The 21,947-nt window shown below is 42.4% G+C and overlaps 2 protein-coding genes across 4 annotated transcripts in view; one reads left to right on the top strand and one right to left on the bottom strand.

Moving 5' to 3' along the window:
* Positions 1–21,947, bottom strand: part of LOC146567009 (uncharacterized) — a 435,082-nt gene that overhangs the window by 11,698 nt on the left and 401,437 nt on the right. The window lies entirely within an intron of this gene.
* Positions 656–20,494, top strand: LOC146567039 (uncharacterized). Of its 3 annotated transcripts, XR_014893855.1 has the most exons (6): positions 656–747; positions 6,680–6,785; positions 7,566–8,414; positions 8,740–9,153; positions 16,846–16,951; positions 19,367–20,494. XR_014893855.1 is itself a non-coding variant. In XM_085286619.1 (4 exons), exons 2-4 carry the CDS (start codon positions 6,768–6,770, stop codon positions 9,079–9,081), a joined length of 1,209 nt encoding a protein of 402 aa, XP_085142745.1. In that variant the 5' UTR covers positions 656–747; positions 6,680–6,767; the 3' UTR covers positions 9,082–14,880. The 3 variants fall into 3 exon arrangements, 2 of the variants coding, with proteins under 2 accessions (XP_085142745.1, XP_085142746.1); XM_085286619.1 differs by lacking the exons at positions 16,846–16,951; positions 19,367–20,494 and having other exon boundaries at positions 8,740–14,880; XM_085286620.1 differs by lacking the exons at positions 656–747; positions 16,846–16,951; positions 19,367–20,494 and adding an exon at positions 4,299–5,080 and having other exon boundaries at positions 8,740–14,880.

The raw sequence follows: 21,947 nt of genomic DNA, 5'->3' as shown, positions 1-21,947 counted from the left end.
TGGAAGACAGTCTGGATGATCCCATAAATATCTAATTGTAAACAAGGTGAAGGAAATCTCATATAAAATTCTTCATAAATGTTACCCTGCCAGTCACTATATGGTAACATTTAAAAGACACATAAATACTAATTGAACTTTCTGTGGGGATCATCCAGAAACTGTGACACATCTTTTTTGGTACTGTTCCTCTACACAGAGATTCTGGAAGAATTTAGCAGTTTTGTTATTGTCCATATTTTAAGGGAGTTTTCTTAATGATGGGGAAATGTTTTATTCTGTTTCTTTAAGTTCACCAGGAAGAATGATAAATTTGTTAATACTTTTAGATAAATAGTTTATCCATAAATGTAAGCTTATTAATAAAAAACCATATTTCTGCGTTTTTATAAGGATATGGAATTGTACATACAATTAATATCAGACTCAACCAACAAAAAGGCTCTCAGAACAATATTTATATGTTGATTTTTTCACGTACTCATATAATTAGTTTTTTTTACCCCTGATTTTGTATGTTCATGTTCTGTTCTTTCGTGTATGTTGTATACTTATTGTGTGTTTCAATAAAGTTCAGTAATAAAAAAAGTACACTCTAAATGAAGCTTCAGACGTCACTAATCACGTGACTCTGGCCAAACGAATCGAACCTCGACACGGTGCTTCTGAAGCAGCGTGTTTATCTTTCTGACACACGCACCGGAGCGTTAGCTTCAAGCGGACCATCGCTACCTCTCACATCTAAAGGTAAGTGTCAAGGTAACTTTGAACTGAGTTCAGTCAATCTCGAGTTTTTTTAAGTTTTCTGTTGCTCTCTGTGAGAGTATGGCAAGCCGTTAGAGCCATAAATCGCCACTTTCCTAACCCGTTTGGTTAAGAAATGGCGTAAAAAACGCCGTTTAATTATTCAAAACGCCGAAAAAAGCGGCGTTCTGTTCCGACAAACGCCGCTTTTTCCGCCACTCGGATGGCGCCCTGAACGCACCATCCGAGTGACGTAAAAAGCGGCGTTCAAAGACAGACGGAAACGCCGTTTTTTACGCTACTCGGCACAAAACGCCGTTTTTATGCATCTTTGAACGGCGTTTTTTACGGCGTTCTCTGCCAGCTGTAACGGCGTTTAAAACGGCGTTTTATTGAAATTATGCAGGGCACTCCCCATGGTTCCCTCATCCAATTACTTTCAACTCATTTCACCCAATCAAAGAAGAGGAAGTGCAGACCACACTAATGCATCACCGATTCACCTTGCTGCTAAGTGATTGCCTATTCAGTACCAGTGCTTGTCACAGTATTCACTTGTATTATAATCCCACTATGCATTTTGATGTGTTTAAGGCATGATCGAGCAAACAAACGACAGAATACTTTTTCTGAAACCTTAACTGTGTTACCTGTTATGGCAGCTAACAGGTAATGAGCAGAGTTAGCTCTGCTCATTTCTGAGCTTCTTTCTTATTTTCCTCTTTACTTCTCTTAACCTTTAACTTATGTTTTAGCAATCAGATCCTGCCATCTTGCATTACCGCTTCGTGCTAGTTATGTTGACTTTTCTCTTCTTTTGTCTCCACTTTTTTCACCTGTGTTTGGACACTCGGCGCATGGCTCCTTTGTTTACATTAGGGATCAGCTGTTAGCGCTGCGCCCTGCAGCTGCGCTACCGGCAGACAGACCCTACATCCCCAGTGAGGGAAGAAACGGGGGTGATGTCTCCCGAGGACACCTCACACACCATCTCTCCTTCCTGTAATCACTTTAAATGTGAGATCGCTCCCTGATATGATTGAGGAGCTAATGACGCTAACCCGGTCACAGTGGCAGTATCCCGGTACTCCCTCTGTGAGTAGGCTGCCCGGCTTCCAGCTGCTGCGGGCGGACAAGACGAGAGACAGCGGTGAGAGGAAAGGAGGGGGGCTGGCAGTGTTTGTTAAAGACGGTTGTGGTATCTCTGGGCACATCGCTGTGAAAGAACAACTCTGCAACACAGACATTGCGCTATTAGCCGTTAGCATCCGTGGAGGTAGCCTGTGACTCTCTGTGGTCCGCAGACTGCAAACGTAATCTCAAGAACCTGAAATAATAGTTTCCCATGTAAACTGGAGATGTCCTTGTCAATGTCATCAGAGTGCTGTGGATGTCTTACACGAATTTGAAACATAAAACCAGAGTGGCACATGACAGTGTTGCACATAACATAACTAGTTTATATGACATGAAGTTATAAAAAAAAAAAAGAATCCATGTAACTTGGTAATGGCTTCTTTCTGATAACTGTCGGCTGCAGTGTGCATTATCTTGACAAAAGTATAAGATACTGAACCCACTGATATGATGTGGTGGAGGAGCACAAATACCTGGACACCCACATATATACATTTGCTGAACTGGAAGATCAAAACAGAAGCTGTACACAAGCAGTGTATGGGCAGGCTATTTTTTGTGAGCAAGCTTGTGCAGCGCACTTTGATGTGTTCTTCTTGGATCAGGAGAGCAAGCTCTGTGATTGGCTGCACTTCGGAAGCTGTGGTGGAGAGGAAGTGAGTGAACAAACTGCCATGCATCATGGATATTCCTCTCAATCCACCTCACCAGGTACTTCTCTAAAAGTGTGACTCAGGTCTGTTGCCCCAAAGGATACAGGAAATGTTAGATATTTTAGTATTTTGGGAGCATGTACTGAATACCCTTTTTGATGATATTATACAAAGGACCCTGTTTCTGCAATGCCCTTTGTTTGAACTTCATCTCCTCTTGCTGCGACCCCACGGGCAACTTCCTTTGGCCTGCTGGTCTGGAAAATCCAACAGTTCATCTATATGTAAAGAAGGCACTTAAACTGGAACAGGCATAGCTGCGTTGATCCTGCTGTGGTATAGTGGGACAGTGCATTCCTCGAGTGCACATCAAGTTTGCAGCCTGCTAAAGATCACACACCATTGATTATGTGCCTCTAGGTATATATGGTTAAACATTTCCTAATGCAAATAACTACATGCAGTATTCTACCATGTGCAAACTTATATCACTAAAGGATTCTAACTGTCTAGTGTTTAATGGACCTGTCAAAAGTATGTTGAGATTATAGAAGGCCCCTTTCAGAGCTAGGGGGAACTTCCTTATATGGTTGTAACTTGTAACTTGAAACTTGTTGACACACGAACCCTTCTGCCTATAAAAACCCTGCACAGAAGAATAAACTTTGAGTTGATTTTGGGAAAGCAGTCTCTGTATCATTTTGTTCTCCCAGGCTACTCCCGGCGCTGTAACTAACCCGCTGAACGGCATACCTGAGCTTACTTTGAATAATTAATCTTATACAAAACTCTGCTTATCGCTGCCCACGTCTCGAAGGAAACTCGATCCACGGATGACCCGGAAGGAGAGATTTCTTTCAGGAAATGCACTGATTTCCATGACAGAATTCACAACAACACAGACACAGGTCGGTTCTTTGAAACGGGTGTTTATTACTTGGGCCTTCTCTCCTTGGCTTCACCATCACCAGTACGGGAGGACAGGGAGCGATCTCACATTTAAAGTGATTACAGGAAGGAGAGATGGTGTGTGAGGTGTCCTCGGGAGACATCACCCCCGTTTCTTCCCTCACTGGGGATGTAGGGTCTGTCTGCCGGTAGCGCAGCTGCAGGGCGCAGCGCTAACAGCTGATCCCTAATGTAAACAAAGGAGCCATGCGCCGAGTGTCCAAACACGGGTGAAAAAAGTGGAGACAAAAGAAGAGAAAAGTCAACATAACTAGCACGAAGCGGTAATGCAAGATGGCAGGATCTGATTGCTAAAACACAAGTTAAAGGTTAAGAGAAGTAAAGAGGAAAATAAGAAAGAAGCTCAGAAATGAGCAGAGCTAGCTCTGCTCATTACCTGTTAGCTGCCATAACAGGTAACACAGTTAAGGTTTCAGAAAAAGTATTCTGTCCTTTGTTTGCTCGATCATGCCTTAAACACATCAAAATGCATAGTGGGATTATAATACAAGTGAATACTGTGACAAGCACTGGTACTGAATAGGCAATCACTTAGCAGCAAGGTGAATCGGTGATGCATTAGTGTGGTCTGCACTTCCTCTTCTTTGATTGGGTGAAATGAGTTGAAAGTAATTGGATGAGGGAACCATGGGGAGTGCCCTGCATAATTTCAATAAAACGCAGTTTTAAACGCCGTTACAGCTGGCAGAGAACGCCGTAAAAAAACGCCGTTCAAAGATGCATAAAAACGGCGTTTCCGTCTGTCTTTGAACGCCGCTTTTTACGTCACTCGGATGGTGCGTTCAGGGCGCCATCCGAGTGGCGGAAAAAGCGGCGTTTGTCGGAACAGAACGCCGCTTTTTTCGGCGTTTTGAATAATTAAACGGCGTTTTTTACGCCATTTCTTAACCAAACGGGTTAGGAAAGTGGCGATTTATGGCTCTAACGGCTTGCCATACACATACTTGCATCACACGCGCGCTCTCAAGCATCAGTATTGTACAATTCTGGGCGTCACGTGAGTTAAGGGCGTTACCATATAACGGAAATCTCCATTGTTCTGTAGCAGTGGTTCTCAAACGTTTCACAATGAGTTTCACCCTTACGAGCGACATCACAGCACAGTAGTATAGGCAGTAGCGGTTTTTGATACGGGCGATTTTCATTTTCGCTGCACAACTAAAGCGTGCAATTTACTTTGTGTGCACTCAAATGGAGTCGAGTCAACCAGCGCAACCTCTGGCCAAGTACCATAGCCTACAGCCAGATTAACTTGTGACACGCAGTAGCGGTTTTTGATACGGGCGACACGGGCGGTTACCCATATCAAAAAATCGTGGTGTGGGTAGAGCTTGGTGATAGAACGATAATGATATGTATTGCGAAATAACTTTTTCTCGATAGAAAAATTAAACTATCGCGATAGACCTCGCCGCTCTTGTCCTCTCAAAAAAAAAAAAAAAAAAAAGCCAATCCAAATTAAGTAGCGCAGAGCCGAACCAATCACAGCCGCAGCATCACGTGACTTGTTACGTGCAGCACAAGCGCCAAGGCGCACATGTGTATTTGTTTGGGAAGCAGCCAGCCGGGCTGCCCAGGTAATGAAGGAAATGAGTTTGCCGATGTGAGATTATAATATTATTTTATGCCATGTTAGACCCCTAATTAAAGATTGTGAATGATAATGTAGTTTTAGTTTGCATTATTCTCCTGAATTAGAAGAAGGTGATAACTATTGCATTTGTTAAACTGAGTTGCATTACATTAGACTGCTGATTTGTTGTGAATGAATGATATTGTTATATGATGCATTATATTGCTGAGTTATAAGAAATACTGTTCGCAGAAAGTCATCGCCTTATTTGTCTGATTAGAAGAGAACAGAGCATACTGGAGTTTTCTGCCCCATCTCAGCAGGAGCAGATAAACGGGGAGCCAAGGTCGTAGCTTAGGCGCCGTGTGAGAGAAAGAATGTGAATGTTTAGGCTTTTATGATAAGGTGGGGGCACCAGAGGCTATAAGAGTTTGATCAATGCTCCACCATTTTGAGATCTGATGCTGTCTGCGCACGGTGTCCATCTCCCACGCGTGTGTTCATTAAAATCATCGTTTGACTCAACCCGGCCGGACCAGTGTTGTTATTGTGGTTTTTCCTCTTGTCTCCATCCCAATATTTGAATCCGTAACACCGACTAGAGAAAAATCAACCGAGAGCGTGAACGAAGGTTACCGAAGAAAAAAACAATTATGTTTCCAATGCTGGAGAGTTTGTCGAATGGAAGAGCCATAGAAGTTCCGTAGTGTGAAGGTATTTCGGCTATTTCAAGTCTGACAAAAAACAGAGTAGCGCGCACTGTAAATTGTGCCGAAAGCAAGTCTGGAAATACAATAAACCAGTGCATGCTCAATCTCTGACTGAAAGCACTAATTCGTCATTCGGCTTTTGTCAGACTAAAGTAACTGTTAAAACTGTTTGAAAAGCTCAGCTATAAAACAAGGAGAGATAGAGAATTTCCTTTTAGTTCTCAGTTTATTTGATATCGACAAAAGTAAGTCAATTTTGTCTGTTCTTCTGTAAAACGAACTAAGATTTATTTTTAGAATTAAAATTTTGTTTCTAAGTGGAATTGACAATTTAGTCGTCTGTTTCGTTTGTTCTATTTTGAAACTTAAACTCTTTAGCGGCTGCCTTTTGTGTAGTTTCCAATATTTGCCTTTATTTATCTGAAAAAGTCTCATGTTCCTTAAGTACATCTACCCTGTTGAACTTATTATGGGAAATAAATATTTAAATCAAAACAAGCTGCTGATTATTTCACATTTTACTTGTGAGCAACGGCACATTTAAATCTTACAAATATAGTTATTTGGCTTATATCGTGATAGATATCGTTATTGCCTGAAATGAAAAAAAAAAACATATGGTGATATGAAAAAATCTTATATCGCCCAGCTCTAGGTGGGGGTTAGTCTTTGCTTAATGATTGTTTTAGTCTTAACCATCCACATTGCTGGCATTGCATCTTTCAATGCCAGCAATGCCAGGTATCAGTGCTCAAACCTTTTGTGTTTGTTTCCAATAAGTTTCCCACCTCGGGAAGCAAAAATGTGTTCTTTTACTTGTCAGGTGAACATATGAGACACTTTGACTCTTCAGTGCAGTGTGGAGCCTAACAAAGATCTGCTTTGTGTCCCAGCTGATCAGCAGGAGGAGAAGAGTCTGACGGAGCAGCAGAGGAACATTTTCAGCTACTTGGACTCAGCTCAGCCACTACAGAGAAAACAATGAGCTCAACACAGAAGGTGACAGACAGAGCAGGGCGATATGACCAAAAATATTTATCACGATATACATTTGAAAATTTGCGTTAATGATGTAGCAGATGATATAATTGACACTAGACAAAATACTTTACAACTCTAAAAAAACACAGTAATAACGACGGCCTGCTAGCATGCTCTACCACAAATAATGTTTGTTGTGTATCTGACGTACGAAAGCTAAACCAGTTCCACATCACTGAAGTTGAAGCATTTTTACAAACCAATTCTGGTTCATCTGTTTCATTCAACGATCCGCTTTCACCCTTCTCATTCTCCGTCGCTGCCATGTTTTTTCCTCCATGTGATTGTATATGACAGAAGACGAGCAACATCTGTTGTGGAAGCTAATGGGGTTCCTTATGAATAAACAAATAAACAAACATAGGATTTAATATCACTGAATAGTTATGTATAAATCTATACAAATTATAGAAATATGTAATAGGAAACAACAAAATAATATAAATTATAAAATAATATAAAAGTGTGTGTGTGTGTGTGTGTGTGTGTGTGTGTACAATCAGGAGAGATGGGCATGATTTTAAACACTGCTTAAACAGTTATGAATTATTTTTAACAGCAGGTTGGATGTAATGTGTTAGAACTACCAGCAGGTGGGGATAAGAGACCTTTAAGGTGTTTGGTGCCACACTCCACCTTCAGGTTTAAAACTAGTGTTAATGGAGGGAGTTTGAAGGTTGAGTTTGTTCCACGACTGCATTTCACTCACTGCCTCTGTTTGTATCTCTGTCACTGCAGGACCAACATGGAGCGAGAAGTCAGCGCTCTCAGGAGGCCGACAAACCTCACAGAAGAAAGAGAGAGAAAACACACACCTGTGACGAGTGTGGGATGGGTTTTGCTAGGAAGAATGAACTAAAACGTCATCAGGTCATCCACACTGGAGAGAGACCGTTCAGCTGTGACTTGTGTGGAAAGTCTTTTTCCTGGAAGGTTGCTCTAAAACAACACCATCTCATCCACAGTGGAGTTAAAGCGTACAGCTGTGATCAGTGTGGCAGAGCTTTTACTCACAGTAGCAGCTTACAGAGGCATCTAGTTAGCCACTCTGGAATTAAGGCGTACAGCTGTGACGAGTGTGGGAAGGAGTTTACTGAGAAGGCTAATCTAAAACAGCATCAGGTCATCCACACTGGAGAGAGACCGTTCAGCTGTGACTTGTGTGGAAAGTCTTTTTCCTGGAAGGATTCCCTAAAAAAACACCATCTCATCCACAGTGAAGTTAAAGCGTACAGCTGTGATCAGTGTGGCAGAGCTTTTACTCAAAGTAGCAGCTTACAGAGGCATCTAGTTACCCACTCTGGAATTAAGGCATACAGCTGTGACATCTGTGGAAAAACCTTCAGTCAGATAGGGCACAGAAATATACACCTACGCATTCACACCAGACATGATGTGTACTGCTGTGAACAGTGTGGCAAAGAGTTTACAACAGACGAAAAGTTACAACGACACATGTTTACCCACACTGAGGGACGACCTTATAAATGTGACCTGTGTGAGAAGACTTTTAAATCTCCACATTACCTGAGACAACACCAACAGATCCACACCAGAAAGAGACTCAACAAGTGCAGTTACTGTGAGGTATGTATTTATATTGTTATCTTGTCATTTTAGCCTGACTGTTTGGAACAACTCTGCTCATTAAACTGTGTTAGCATGTTAGCAATTCTACTGCATGGAAAAGTAGCTCTGAGTGATTATTCAGATTTTCATGTCAGTTATGATTTTAGTATTACTGTAGTATTATGGTGGTAGTATTGTAGTTATTGCAGCCCAGTAAACTGAGTGTGTTAACTGAAACAGTCAAATGTAATTGGACGTCTGCAGAGATGCTCTTTATTTCAGGCGACGTTCAGGATAAAAGTGTTGAAGGACTGACTTACACTGTCTTTGTGTCTTTGTTTAGAAGCAGAGCGACACAGATGGATCCAGTTCTCAACCCTGTCATCACTGTGGTGGTGGGAAAGACTTTCGTTGTGACCTTTGTGGAAAAACTTTCAGTTGCCAAGCTGACCTAAAAATACATCAACGTAGACTAGAGATGGACCGATCCGATATTACGTATCGGTATCGGTCCGATACTGACCTAAATTACTGGATCGGATATCGGAGAAAAATAAAAAATGTAATCCGATCCATTAAATATCACGAAAGCACCTCACAAAACTTGCAATACGCCACGTTGGAGCAGTATGCATCACGTGATAGAGCGGCTGTGGCATGCGGGACCTGTCGGTGGTCTGGATAGCATTTGGAGCTTCGCTAGCAACCCGGCATTTCATCTCCGACAAAGTTATCCCGAGAGAAGTAAAGCAAGTGTGTAAGTCCATCTCTGAATGTTTGTAAAGCATTCCTGCGTTAAGCTTAACAAACGATATATGGAGCGACTGCCTCTTCTTGCTGCTACTTCAATCGTGAAACTGCTTAACGATCAGCTGATCAGCTTTTCTGTCGTGAGTCCGTGTCTCTAGTTTGCTTTTGGCCCACTTTGCACCAGAAAGAGGAAACCAGCGGCTGAACAACAGAAGCACGTTTAAGCTTGATCAGCTGTTGTTAGAATGTATTTAATATTACTTTCTACTCGAGGATCTTTTTCTACGTAGCTGACGCTGGTAACTGTGCAGGGGCGGATCTAGCAAAGTTTAGCCAGGGGGGCCGATAGGGCATTAACAGGGAAAAGGGGGCACAAAGACATACTTTTCTTTCTTATTCTCATTTAAAATGTCTCGCTTTTAATAAATAATTATCTGACACCCAAAGTTTTAATTTGATGCAAAATGAATAGAAGTCCATTACTGTATATAGTAACTATTAAGTCTAATATATATATACCCTAGTAAGCTATAGTACTTTTTCCTTTGGGAAGGTACCATCTGTGCAGTCTGCAATTTTGTTGAAGAAAGATGTTGAATCTATTTAATATTTCTTGAAAAATAATTGATTTCTGTGCATTTTTTTCACACTGCATCAAATTAAGGTTGATTACGTCGATTAAGCATCATGAGGTGGAGCGTGAGGGGTGGTTCCTTATTTTTTATTTATTTATTTTTGTTGTTGCTGGGAGTTGGAACCCTATTAGTTAGGTTGCTTAATATTTATGCTAAGTACTCTTTAAAATACCAGAATAGGGAGGATGGTGTAGGTTTAAGTTTATTAGATTGATCAGTATTGCTGAACTATGAAACATTTTTTTTGCATACAGGTATAACAGAATAGCTTTAGTGTAGTTGTTGTTTTAAACTTGAGTATGAACTTATACAAAATGCAGCAAGATATTTAAAAAACAGTTTTGTTGATTAAAAAACACTATATCGGATTCATATCGGTATCGGCAGATATCCAAATTTATGATATCGGTATCGGTATCGGACATAAAAAAGTGGTATCGTGCCATCTCTAACGTAGACACACTGGAGACAAAGTGAAATACTGCAAAGAATGTGGGAGAAGCTTCACCACATCAGGTGACTTAAAACGACATGAACTGATTCACAGTGGGGTTAAAAAGCACCTCTGTGATCAGTGTGGGTCATCCTTCACCACTGCAAGGGAGCTTAAAACACACAAACGAGTCCACACAGGAGAGAAACCATACAAGTGCAGACACTGTGACAAAAGCTTCTCAGATTCAAGTACTTGTAACAAGCATGAACGTACACACATGGAAGGAAACTACAGCTGTGACCAGTGTGACAAGAGCTTCAGGAATCTCAGTTCATACTCCAAACACAAACGATCCCACGTTACTAATAAACTGTTTCACTGTTACCAATGTGCCAAAACATTCACCTCATTGTCTGCTCTGTGCAAACATCAGCGTGATCACTCAGGGCTGAAATCACTCCCATCACTGGATCACAGTGAATCTGAAGAGACAGAAAGATCCTCTGGTTTCAGTGTCAGACTCAAAAAGCTTGAGATCAGGCTCCACAGAGTTCAGATAGAATCATTTAAACTTGTGTTGAACTGAACTGGTTGCTGGGCTGAACTTCTACATAATACAGATTTACATGGGATCTTATTTTCTGTCGTTTTACTGAGTCAGTTTTGTCCTTTTTTCTCTGTCCTGGTTTTGCTCGTCTGTAAATAATTGAAACTCAGTCAAATAGTTCATTGTTCTCCAGCAAAACGTTTTGGAAACTCATGTTTAACCTTTAAACTCTGACATGTTTTAGCACACAAGGCTTCATTGGGGAGTTCACTCATGATTATTGACACTCACTGACTTTTAATAGTCATTCTATAAATGCTGTCCGTTTAAATGGTCTTACCTGTAAACACTGCTAAATCCACCGGATTCCAGCCAGAGTGGATTCTGGAGTCTTCCCACGCTCCTGTTAGTGATCCTCCATGTGGATGGATGATAACAACCTTCTGAACAATCTAGAAGGAGATGGCCCATATCTATGGGATTGATTTGTGCTAATAATGCCATTGTATGGACTGATAACAGCCGAAGCGGGTGAATAAAGTCACCCAGGCGCTAGCTGTGCCATTACCCAGCATACACCACTCCATCCATAAATGCAATACAGAGGCCCACAGAGGGACAAAAGGACCCCCTGATGATCCTCTAATCGCCTGAGACAAGGTGTGAAACTGGGTGTGGGTCCCAATCAGCCAGAGTTTCGGGTGAGTTCATTGTGAAACCTGGCCCCACCTTATCATGCGAATTCCTGAGATCAGATGGCCCAGGATGTGAGTGGGCGTTAAGGCGTCTGGGAAGGGGTTTTGTCTTTCGGGTGAACCAGTTTTTGTCTGAGCGTGTTGCTGGGTCTGAAATGCACCGGGATGTCATGCTTGGAGAAAACTCTCCTGAGTTTTTCTGATACACCGGCTACATAGGGGATGACAATGTTGTTGCGTCTGTCCTTCTTATCAGGACATCTTATCTTGGTCCCTCTGTGGGGGGTTACTCCCACTAGGTTTATATCTGGGACTCTCCACCATTTGACCTTAGAACTGAAGAAGCTTCTCGGATGAGAGGTGAAACGTCTTCAAGTAACTTAAAGAAGTCCAGACGCTTTTCTTTGCAAGCTCCTTTGACTACGATGACCTGGATGACTGAGAACCTTCACAGACATAAATCCAATATAGCATGTCCTGACTGCGGGGTTTTGGAAACAATTTGAAACGTACAGCTCTGTTATCACTTCCAACATAAATGAAGACAGAAAACTAAAGTGACGTTTGTAGGGTTACTGAAGTTTGGCTAGCTGGTATATAATGATGTGCTACGTGACCGCTAGCGACACAGCCATGTTAGCATAATATAAACAAGCTAACTTTTTTTCCACTCGATAAAAGTTAACGTGAGTGTTCTCGGTGGTCAGGAACAAATGTAATCGCATGGCAGGATGCTGTAAAAGGACCAAACTTCAGCCAGGAGAACAACTGAGATAATCCATCCACAATACGAGGTTAGTCATTCATATACTGCTGCGTGGGCTGTGCTATAGTTACATCCTAAGGTTTTAAAAACTGAGCTTAAATAAATGATTAGCGGTAATAAAAGCCGAGGGAGGTCAACAGTGATCACTGACTGTTTTAGGAGCTTTTTGAGATTAAATAGAAGAAAATACAAAACATTAAACATGTTAACAACACAAAAGCCATATTAAACGCAGACTACTTTAGGTCCGGAAGTAGGATTCGTCACATCATCACTTAACGACCGGATTGAAATCAGTTACACAGCGATTAAAAAGAAACAAAAATGGCAAGAAGCTGTTGTATTATTAACAGCAATAGCCGGTCACATGAGAGCTACGGGAAGCCGACGTGTAAAGAGATCGGTTGTTATCGGATTACGTCGTTGAAGAGAAATTGTTCAAGCCATGTTTCTGAAGTAACAAAGAGCCAACGGATGGCCTGGATTGCAGCCATTCGAAGACTAAATATAACGTCCCAGAACACTCCAGCTCACAGGTTAGTCTGCTCCAAGCATTTCCACAAAGGTAAGTGTTTTGTAGTAGTTAACACGTAATTTTTCATAACATAATTGGTGATATAAGTTACAAGCAAGTCTGGCGCTGAACAGAAATTGTTGCGCTATGGTCCTTTGTTTATTGTGCATAAATGGTGAATTGTCCTGACACAACATTGCGTTTCGCTTCTGTTATTATGGTACATTGACAAAAACATATACTTTTATTCACAGGATAAAACAGTTTTTTTTTTTGTATCACTAATTGGCCAGTACAATTACAGCATACAATATTATTGTCACTGCTACATTTCTGTGATGCGTACCAGAAATTATTTCCACTACTAATTAATTACTGTTGAGCTCAAAGGTCCTATTAATAAACTGTTAACGAATGTGTATTTATGAAGACGATTTGTGAGACTGGTAAACTTATGATACGTACGATGGTCTTTCGGTGCATTTCAAGGTCCTGCACCCATCCGTCGGTAAACTGTACCTGGGCTTGTTGCAGTGACCTGAAGTTACTAAAAACGTCATGAGTGTATGCACTCACTCCAAGAACCGTATAATTATAAATATGAGCGTGGTGAAAGTTGGGCAGCATGCTAACGTATTTTGTCCACTCTGTGTGCTCGTCAGGGTCTAACCCTTTCACTCGTTTGATTTTTTCCTCGTATCTTTTCTTTGACTTTTCATCAAGTCTGTCTTTGTACGGACCGGCATTGTTCTCCTTTGTTTTTTACATACCTTTTTTGGGGGGCAAAGAAAAAGCAAGAAGGAACCGGAGAATGAACGTTTTGCGGTGCTGCAAATGCTTGCATTTGATTCATTGGTTTGATTGTTTTGCCACTAGTACCCGGCATGCAATGCGCGAAAGTCACGTGGTCTGTCAATCTCTATTCTGGGTGTCACGTGGGTTGCAGGTGTTACCATATAAGGGAAATTACCATTGTTCTGTAGCAGTGGTTCTCAAACGTTTCACAATGAGTTTCACCCTTACGAGCGACATCAAAGCGCAGTAGTATAGGCCTATTTAACACCACATACACATGAAGACGTTTCACCTCTTATCATCCGAGAAGCTTCTTCCGTTCTAAGGGTCAAATGGTGGAGAGTCCCAGATTTAAATGTATTTCAAGCTTCTTAAAGAAGTCCAGACACTTTTCTTTCCAAGCTCCTTAGACTACGATGACTGAGAACCTTCACAGACACCAAATACACATATTTGCCAACATTCAAAAGGTGTGTGGGTGTGGGCCAGGTCCTTCGAAAATCTGGTAGGCTGGACGTGACTGATTGTGAGGTTGGACGGTCTAGCCTTCAGAATTGCATCACAACCTCTCTCAGTGGAGTGAAACTTTGCCGTCTGCTCCTTGCTATCTAAAATATAACCGGATGCATAAATTCATCTCACACTTTTGTTTAATCAGTTTTCTGTTTGACGTGTTTTCCGAGACCCGGGGATTGGTTGAAACAATGACGGCTCGTGCGATCTGACACTGATGTTCCTTGAGTATGAACTTCAGCTTGGATCTCTTTAGAAGTCTTTCTGGGCTCTTTTGTTACCTTTCGGATTATCCGTCCGTCTCTTTGATCTGTCATCACTTTTCCTCCTGCGGCCACATCCAGGGAGGTTGGCTACAGTTTCATGGATCGTAAATTTCTGAATAACATGTGCAACTGTAGTCACAGGAACATCTAGCTGCTGGTAGATGGTCTTATAGCCTTTAACTTTAACATGCTTGTCTATGATTTTCTTTCTGATCTCCTGAGACAACTCCTTCCTTTGCTTCCTCTGGTCCATGTTGAGTGTGGTACTCACCATGTCACCAAACAACACCTGGAGTCCTATATATAGGCCCACTGACTTATTACAAGATTGTAGACACCTGTGATGCTGATTAGTGGACACACCTTGAATTAACATGTCGCTTTGGTCACATTCTTTTCATTCTTTTCTAGGGGTACCATCATTTTAGTCCAGCCCTGTTTCATCCATTTATTATTTAAATAATTCAGTTGAAGCATGGTTGAAAAGCAATGTCTGATTTTCATTGGTTAAGATTCATAGAATTTTATTTATTATTACTTTTGTCAGATTAAAGTTTTTTTCTGTGACCATTGTGAGTTCTTCTTTCATTGACTGAAGGGTACCAACAATTTTGTCCACGTCTACAGCGCTACTCCCTCGGACCGAGAAACTCCTCTCTCGGGCCTGGGTGACGGTATTGCTCTTGAGCTCATGTAGAGCACACTGTCCTTGCTAGGGACGTTTGACGGCAGATTCCTCTTCACTCAAGTCTTCCTCCGACAGCTGGCTTCGCCAATTCACTGTTGCTGGCTGCAAAGGGTTACTACTCACTTGCAGAAGGGGCCCCCACCACTGGCAATAAGCTGCTCTTTATAGAGGACTCATGCTCGGGGAGACGTTTTCTGGTACACTCTCTCTCCCAGAAGAGCCCCGGGAACGCTTGTCGTCTTTGCATACCTCCACAATTACATATTGTTTAGTCTTTAAAAAAAATTGAGATTTTCCGTTTACCACCAGAGAGAGACTAAGTACTACTAGTGGTATGTGTACCACAGTTTGAGAACCACTGTTCTAAACCATGCTGTGAAACTCCTGGGGACCACCCCTTAAGGGTGAGATTAAAAGTATATGTGTATGACTGAGGGGCTGCCCCTCAGATCTGCTCTGGGAGAAACATAAGAATGTAGAAGAGGTGAAGGGAGTGTGTGTTTTTAAAAAAAATAAACAAGCAAATACGTTCGATACAGTGCTTTCGGTTCTGTAGGCATATGTATCGAACAATACAAAATCTTTTATTTGTTTTATCAACTTTTCTTCCGACGATGCTGTCTGTGTTGAGCGCTCAGTGGATCTGCGTTCGACTACCCCGCCTAGGCTGCACTGTCGAGTGCAGATCCACTGAGCGCAGCGCAAGCTAGCAAGACAGAAGCCAAGCTCGTTGCAGTATGGCAACTGCCTCAACGCTACCCGAAATTGAACCTCCCCCACCTTCATTCAGATCTGGCGTTTGAAACTATCTTGATGTTCATGTGAAGCATGACCCTGAAGGTAAGCGCGTCATGGACAAAAGTAAAACAGTATGTCCGATGTGCCACGCAATGCTCAATTGGTGGGAACTAGTGCGTTAGCGCAGTTAGCTTGTTAACGTGTTGATGCCGTACAGCCCCACGCACACGATCCATGGTAACTCGTTAAGGGAGATTTGCAGCGTTATGGCGTTAACGTCATTTTAACGAGTTTAACGCTGACAGCACTAGTGGGAACACAACGAATATGACTGCACATTTACGCCGACATCATCCTAGTGCAAAGACAAGTGGAAGCAGACAAAAACAACAAGCACGCATGCTACAAACTTCACCCGAGTCATTTAGGCAGCCGTTAGCACATGATTCTCCTTATGGGGACCTGATATGTTTAATATGCTGCTGAGAATATAGCCCAGAAGAAGCGTATAGAATAGCTTTTTTTTTGGAAAGAGCCATTTCTCTGTAATAAACTCTTTTCCAAAGATGATTGAGTTTTCTATCAGATTTATTTATTTTTGTTGTTTCATCAACATTAAATTTAAAAACTGTACTTTTGAGTTAAAATATATATTTATAATTTTAATAAATGACAAATTAAAAAGGCATGAACATTTTTTTTTTGTATCGAAAAAATATTGAACTGTGACACCAAAGTATCGAACTGAACTGTGAATTTTGTGTATCGTTGCACCCCTAGTTGGAGGTAAAAGTGCTACAATGAAAAACATTTCAAGGAAATGTAAAAAAAAATGTATTCCAGGATAAAACTCAGCTGTCTTTGTCTTATCGCTGCAAATCGGTGTGTCGGCCCACTGGGCATTTGATTCTAATAACAGGCCTCAGTCTCTCCTGCTACTGGTCTGCCATACTGCTAAATTTGGTATCGGTGCTCAAACCTTTTGTGTCTGTTTGCCCACTTGGGGAAGCAAAATCTTTTTGTTTTTTGTTGTCAGATGAACATATGAGACACTTTGACTCTTCAGTGCAGTGTGGAGCCTAACAAAGATCTGTTTTGTGTCCCAGCTGATCAGCAGGAGGAGAAGAGTCTGACGGAGCAGCAGAGGAACATTTTCAGCTACTTGGACTCAGCTCAGCCGCTACAGAGAAAACAATGAGCTCAACACAGAAGGTGACAGACAGAGCAGGGCGATATGACCAAAAATATTTATCACGATATACATTTGAAAATTTGCGATAACAATGTAACTGACGATATGATTGACCCGAGACAAAATACTTTACAACTCAACAACTTTATTAGTGCAAAAAAAAAACCCCATTAATGTATTTTCACTTAAACCAACAGCTGTTTTTTATGTGCATTAAAGTTATATAAAAATTTAACAGTGCAAATACAAATGCCTTGGAGCAAATGTCAGCCAATTTCCTCTGGAAATGCCTTTTGGTTAAACTGTCAGCAAGCAATTTGCATTTGCACTGTTAATTTTTTATATAACTTTAATGCTGGACCCAATGCAATTTGCATACCGCCATAACCGCTCAACGGACGACGCCATCTCCACTGCACTCCATCTTGCCCTGACACACTTGGACAAGAAGGACTCACACGTCCGAATGCTGTACATAGATTTCAGCTCAGCATTTAACACGATCATCCCCCAACAACTGATCGGAAAGCTGAGCCTGTTAGGCCTGAACACCTCCCTCTGCAACTGGATCCTGGACTTTCTGACCGGAAGGCCTCAGTCAGTACGGATCGGGAACTGCACCTCCAGCACCACCACACTGAGCACTGGGGCCCCACAAGGCTGTGTGCTCAGTCCTCTGCTGTTCACACTGCTGACTCATGACTGTGTAGCAACACACAGTTCAAATCACATCATTAAATTCGCTGATGACACGACCTTGGTGGGTCTCATTAGCAAGAACGACGAGTCAGCGTACAGAGAGGAAGTGCAGAGACTAACGGACTGGTGTAAGGACAACAACCTGTCTCTGAATGTTGACAAGACAAAAGAGATGGTTGTTGACTTTAGGAGGACACGAGGCGACCACTCACCGCTGAGCATCAACGGCTCCTCTGTGGAGATCGTTGACAGCACCAAATTCCTGGGCGTACACCTGGAGAAGGACCTCGGCTGGTCCCTCAACACCAGCTCCCTGCACAAGAAAGCCCAACAGCGTCTCTTCTTTCTGAGAAGACTGAGAAAGGCCCGGCTTCCACCACCGATCCTGACCACCTTCTATAGAGGAACTATTGAGAGCATCCTGAGCGGCTGCATCACTGTCTGGTTTGGGAGCTGTGCCATATCAGACCGCAAGACCCTACAGCGGATAGTGGGAACAGCAGAGAAGATCATCGGGGTCTCTCTACCCTCTATTGAGGACATCTACACCACACGCTGCATTCGCAAAGCCACCAGCATTGTGGCTGATCGGACACACCCCTCTCACACACTCTTTACACTCCTGCCATCTGGAAAAAGGTACCGAAGCATTCGGGCACTCACATCCAGACTGTGCAACAGCTTTTTTCCACAAGCCATCCGTCTCCTCAGCAAAAAGGGACTGACTGATAAACACGCACACACACACATACACTAACATTATCACTCAGCTTAACTCAAATACCTCAAAACATTGAGACTGGACTGACTAACCAACACAAGCGCAAACACACTGACCTACACCACCAAACCATCGCACACACCAACCTGTAAATGCTCTTTTGCACAATATTATTACTAGATATATTATATATTTTTTTTTTTTTTGCACTAACTTGTCTTGTAGCACCTTGGTTCCTGGAGGAACGTTGTTTCGCCTCACTGTGTATTTTTAAACTGTATATGGTTGAAGTGACAATAAAGTTGAACTTGAACTAATGCACATAAAAAACAGCTGCTTGTTTAAGTGAAAATACATTGATGGTGTTTTTGCACTAATAAAGTTGTCAATTATATCGTCAATTATATTGTTTTCACAAATTTTCAAATGTATATCGTGATAAATATTTTTGGTCATATCGCCCTGCTCTACTTTCATGTGTTACTGTTTAGGCTTAAATGTGTTTGATGTTTGGTTTCTTTTTCTTAATGTAAAAAACCCTTAGGTTACAATCAGACATTTTTCTTCACTGAACCAAGCTGGTCATTTTACCAGCTCAGCTCTAATTCATATGACAGATAATATATGGTATAAACATCTAGATGATGGGAAAGTGGTATTCTTGTACTTTAGTGCTGCATTTGATTTGATAAATGATGATCTTTTGATTGATAAACTAAAATGTTATGGATTTTCACCAGCTGCTTTGTGCTGGGTGAAAAGTTATTTGGACAGAAGATAGCAGAAGGTTTATTGTAATGGTTATTTCTCAGTTACGAACTGCGGTTTACCCCAAGGCAGCTGCCTTGCTCCACTTCTCTATTCAGTTTCCACTAATGATCAGCAATATGTCTTGACTTAATCTTGGGTAAATAAACAGTATGTTTTGTGAGACTGACATGCTTGATTCAGCTGAACAGTGTCTCGTCGTCTCTTTGCTGAAATGCACTCTCTGTATGCTCTTTGTGGATTATAGCTCGGCATTTAACACCATTCTTCCATACAAACTGGACGCCAAGCTAAAAGAACTAGGGCTTCCTCACAGCACCTGTAAGTGGATCAATAGCTTCCTCACTGACCGCAGACAGAGAGTGAGAGTGGGATGTTACACATCTCGCCCACCAGAGCAACACCATTGTAAAGTTCGCAGATGACACTACTGTGGTGTGGCTCATATCTGGGGGTGATGAGTCTGCCTACAGAGATGAGGTGGAGCGGCTGTCTTCATGGTGCAAGGATAATAACCTTCTCCTAAACACGAAAAAGACCAAAGAACTCATAATTGACTACAGAAGACACAAGACAGAAATCCAACCACTAATCATCAGCGACGACCATGTGGAGAGGGTGGCAGAGTTCCGCTTCCTGGGAGTCAGCATAGAGGGAAACCTATCCTGGAGTGTGAATACCTCTGAGCTACTGAAAAGGACACAACAGAGACTGTACTTTCTGAGAGTGCTTAGGAAGAACAACATCACACAGAGACTGCTGGTGTCTTTTTACAGAGCCTCCATCGAAAGCATACTAACGTACTGCATAGGCATATGGTACGCTAGCTGCACAGTGGCTCAGAGGAAAGCACTCCAGGGAGTAATCAACGCTGCCCAAAGGACAATCGGCTGCCCTCTCCTCAAACTGAAAGATCTACACAGTTCTCGCTGCCTCAAAAGAGCCCATAACATCATAAAGGACACCTCACACCCTGGACACTCCATGTTCGAACTGCTGCCTTCAGGCAAACGGTATAGAACAACACACACAAGGACTAACAGACTCAAACACAGTTTCTATCCAATTGCAATATCATGTCTTAATGCTACAAAAAGTAGATGACTCTCATTGCCCTGGTTGTCATTTGTGCCCTTGATGTTGGAATGCTTTTAGACATGTTTTGTTGGATGCGCTAACAAACTGATTGAGTGATTGATAGTTTGAGTGGTATATCAACTAGGTTATATGTTGAGTGTCTGTATGGGGCCTTAGGCCTGGATTGCGTGGGTGTATTTACCGTATGAGAATACTGTATTTTATATGTATTTTTATCCTTTATATCCTATCTATTATAGTTTTTTAAGTATTTATCTTTCGTGATGTTGCACTGACCGGAGACATCTTTCAATTTCATTGTACTTGTGACAATGACAATAAAGAATATTCATTCATTCATATTCATTCATTCATTCATTATTTATATTCATTCACTCTGTGGGATCCAACTCGAGTCCCAGGCGCTGAAAGGTGGAGGCAGAACACACTTCTCCGAACGGGCTCCGGAACTGTGTCCTAGAGTGAACTTGGAGCCCGGGCTTGTCCGGCTCCGATCTTCCCCATGGGGGATGTTAGGCATGTTGTTCTTCTTGTGGTCCGACTGCTTGGCTGGTGATGGGGCACCCTGAGCAGCAGCAGGCGGGACATGTTTCCTGGGCCAGTGGGTCTTAGGGTTCTGTGATCCTAGGGGACCCTGGGCCGCGACCTGCGGGGCTGGGCGGCGAGGGATTTTAAACGTCGGCACACCGGCTGGATGGCTGGTGACCTGAGCGAACGTGCGGCGACTGGGTGGAGGCGGGGGCGCAGCCTGTGTCTTCTAGGGAGAGCCTGAAAAGGATAAGCGGAAGCGAATGAATGGATGTCGTCCATGTTGTTTACGTGTTACAAACCCTTGTGATATATTTTTTTAAGTGAAAGGATTGAGAGAATGGTCAAAAGGAAAATGCAAAAATGTAGTTAGACAGGAAGATTAACACTTACCGATTGATATGTACATAGGGAAAGCCACGGCAGTTGTTGATGATCCCTGGTTCCCGGTTGTTGCGAGCTCATTTCCCGCAGGCTCTTCTGCACTTCGGGCGTCGCGATGAGGCTCAAAACACCCCAGTCAGACGAAGTAAAGGCAATCTGCGGTGTTAGCGGGCCAAAACTTTCACCTGCTTTTAGTTGATAGAAATAGATTTCGCTCTCTCTGAGGCTGAAGGAATAGCCCCAAAATCCGCCGGAGCTGAGACGGATGCTGTCCTACATTGGGTTAGCGGGTGCTGGCTGAACCCTACAAAGATGCATTCGTGTGAGTTGCGCTGGAGTCGCGGGGGCTCTGTAGCTAGTTACTGGGGTCTGAGAGACCACAGTGAGGTTGGCAGGTCTGGCGTCCATGTTGTTTGCGAAAAAAGAGAAAAGTCTTCTTTTTTCTGAGGGAAAAAAAAACTGTTCAATTTAGGCCTAAATGTTAAATTATTTCTCCTGAATGTGAGCGAGAGAATAAACCTATCGCTGTGAATGTAAATCGGACCTGCATCCGATTGGCTAACCGGGGTGCGAGGGGAGCCGCCCATTTGTTATGTGATTGGCAGTGGGGCGAAGTTAGGCACGCCTCAGAGACGAGTTGGTCTCCGGCGCAAATTTTCGAACGAGCTAAGCAGCATTCGGGAGCTAAGCCGGGGAGTAGGACAAACGCTTTTTCTTTCTGCGCTGGCTGCGGCTGCGGGTTCGAGTAAGAGCGAAGGGAGAACTTGAGAATTTGAGGAAGAGGGATCGTTTGAAGAAAAAAGACTAAGGATTTTTTC

The sequence above is a fragment of the Mchenga conophoros genome, linkage group LG9, assembly GCF_057382185.1.
Source record: "Mchenga conophoros isolate Kocher_MC1m ecotype Shallow Benthic linkage group LG9, M_conophoros_male_GT1.1, whole genome shotgun sequence".
NCBI lineage: Eukaryota > Metazoa > Chordata > Actinopteri > Cichliformes > Cichlidae > Mchenga > Mchenga conophoros.
Note: the sequence above shows the minus strand (reverse complement) of the source record. Positions and strands in the feature narration are given on the sequence as shown.

Excerpts from the sequence above, each read along its gene's own strand:
- LOC146567039 (XM_085286619.1), top strand. Across the intron at positions 8,415-8,739 it reads ACAAGTGCAGTTACTGTGAG|AAGCAGAGCGACACAGATGG; the intron begins GTATGTATTTAT and ends GTCTTTGTTTAG.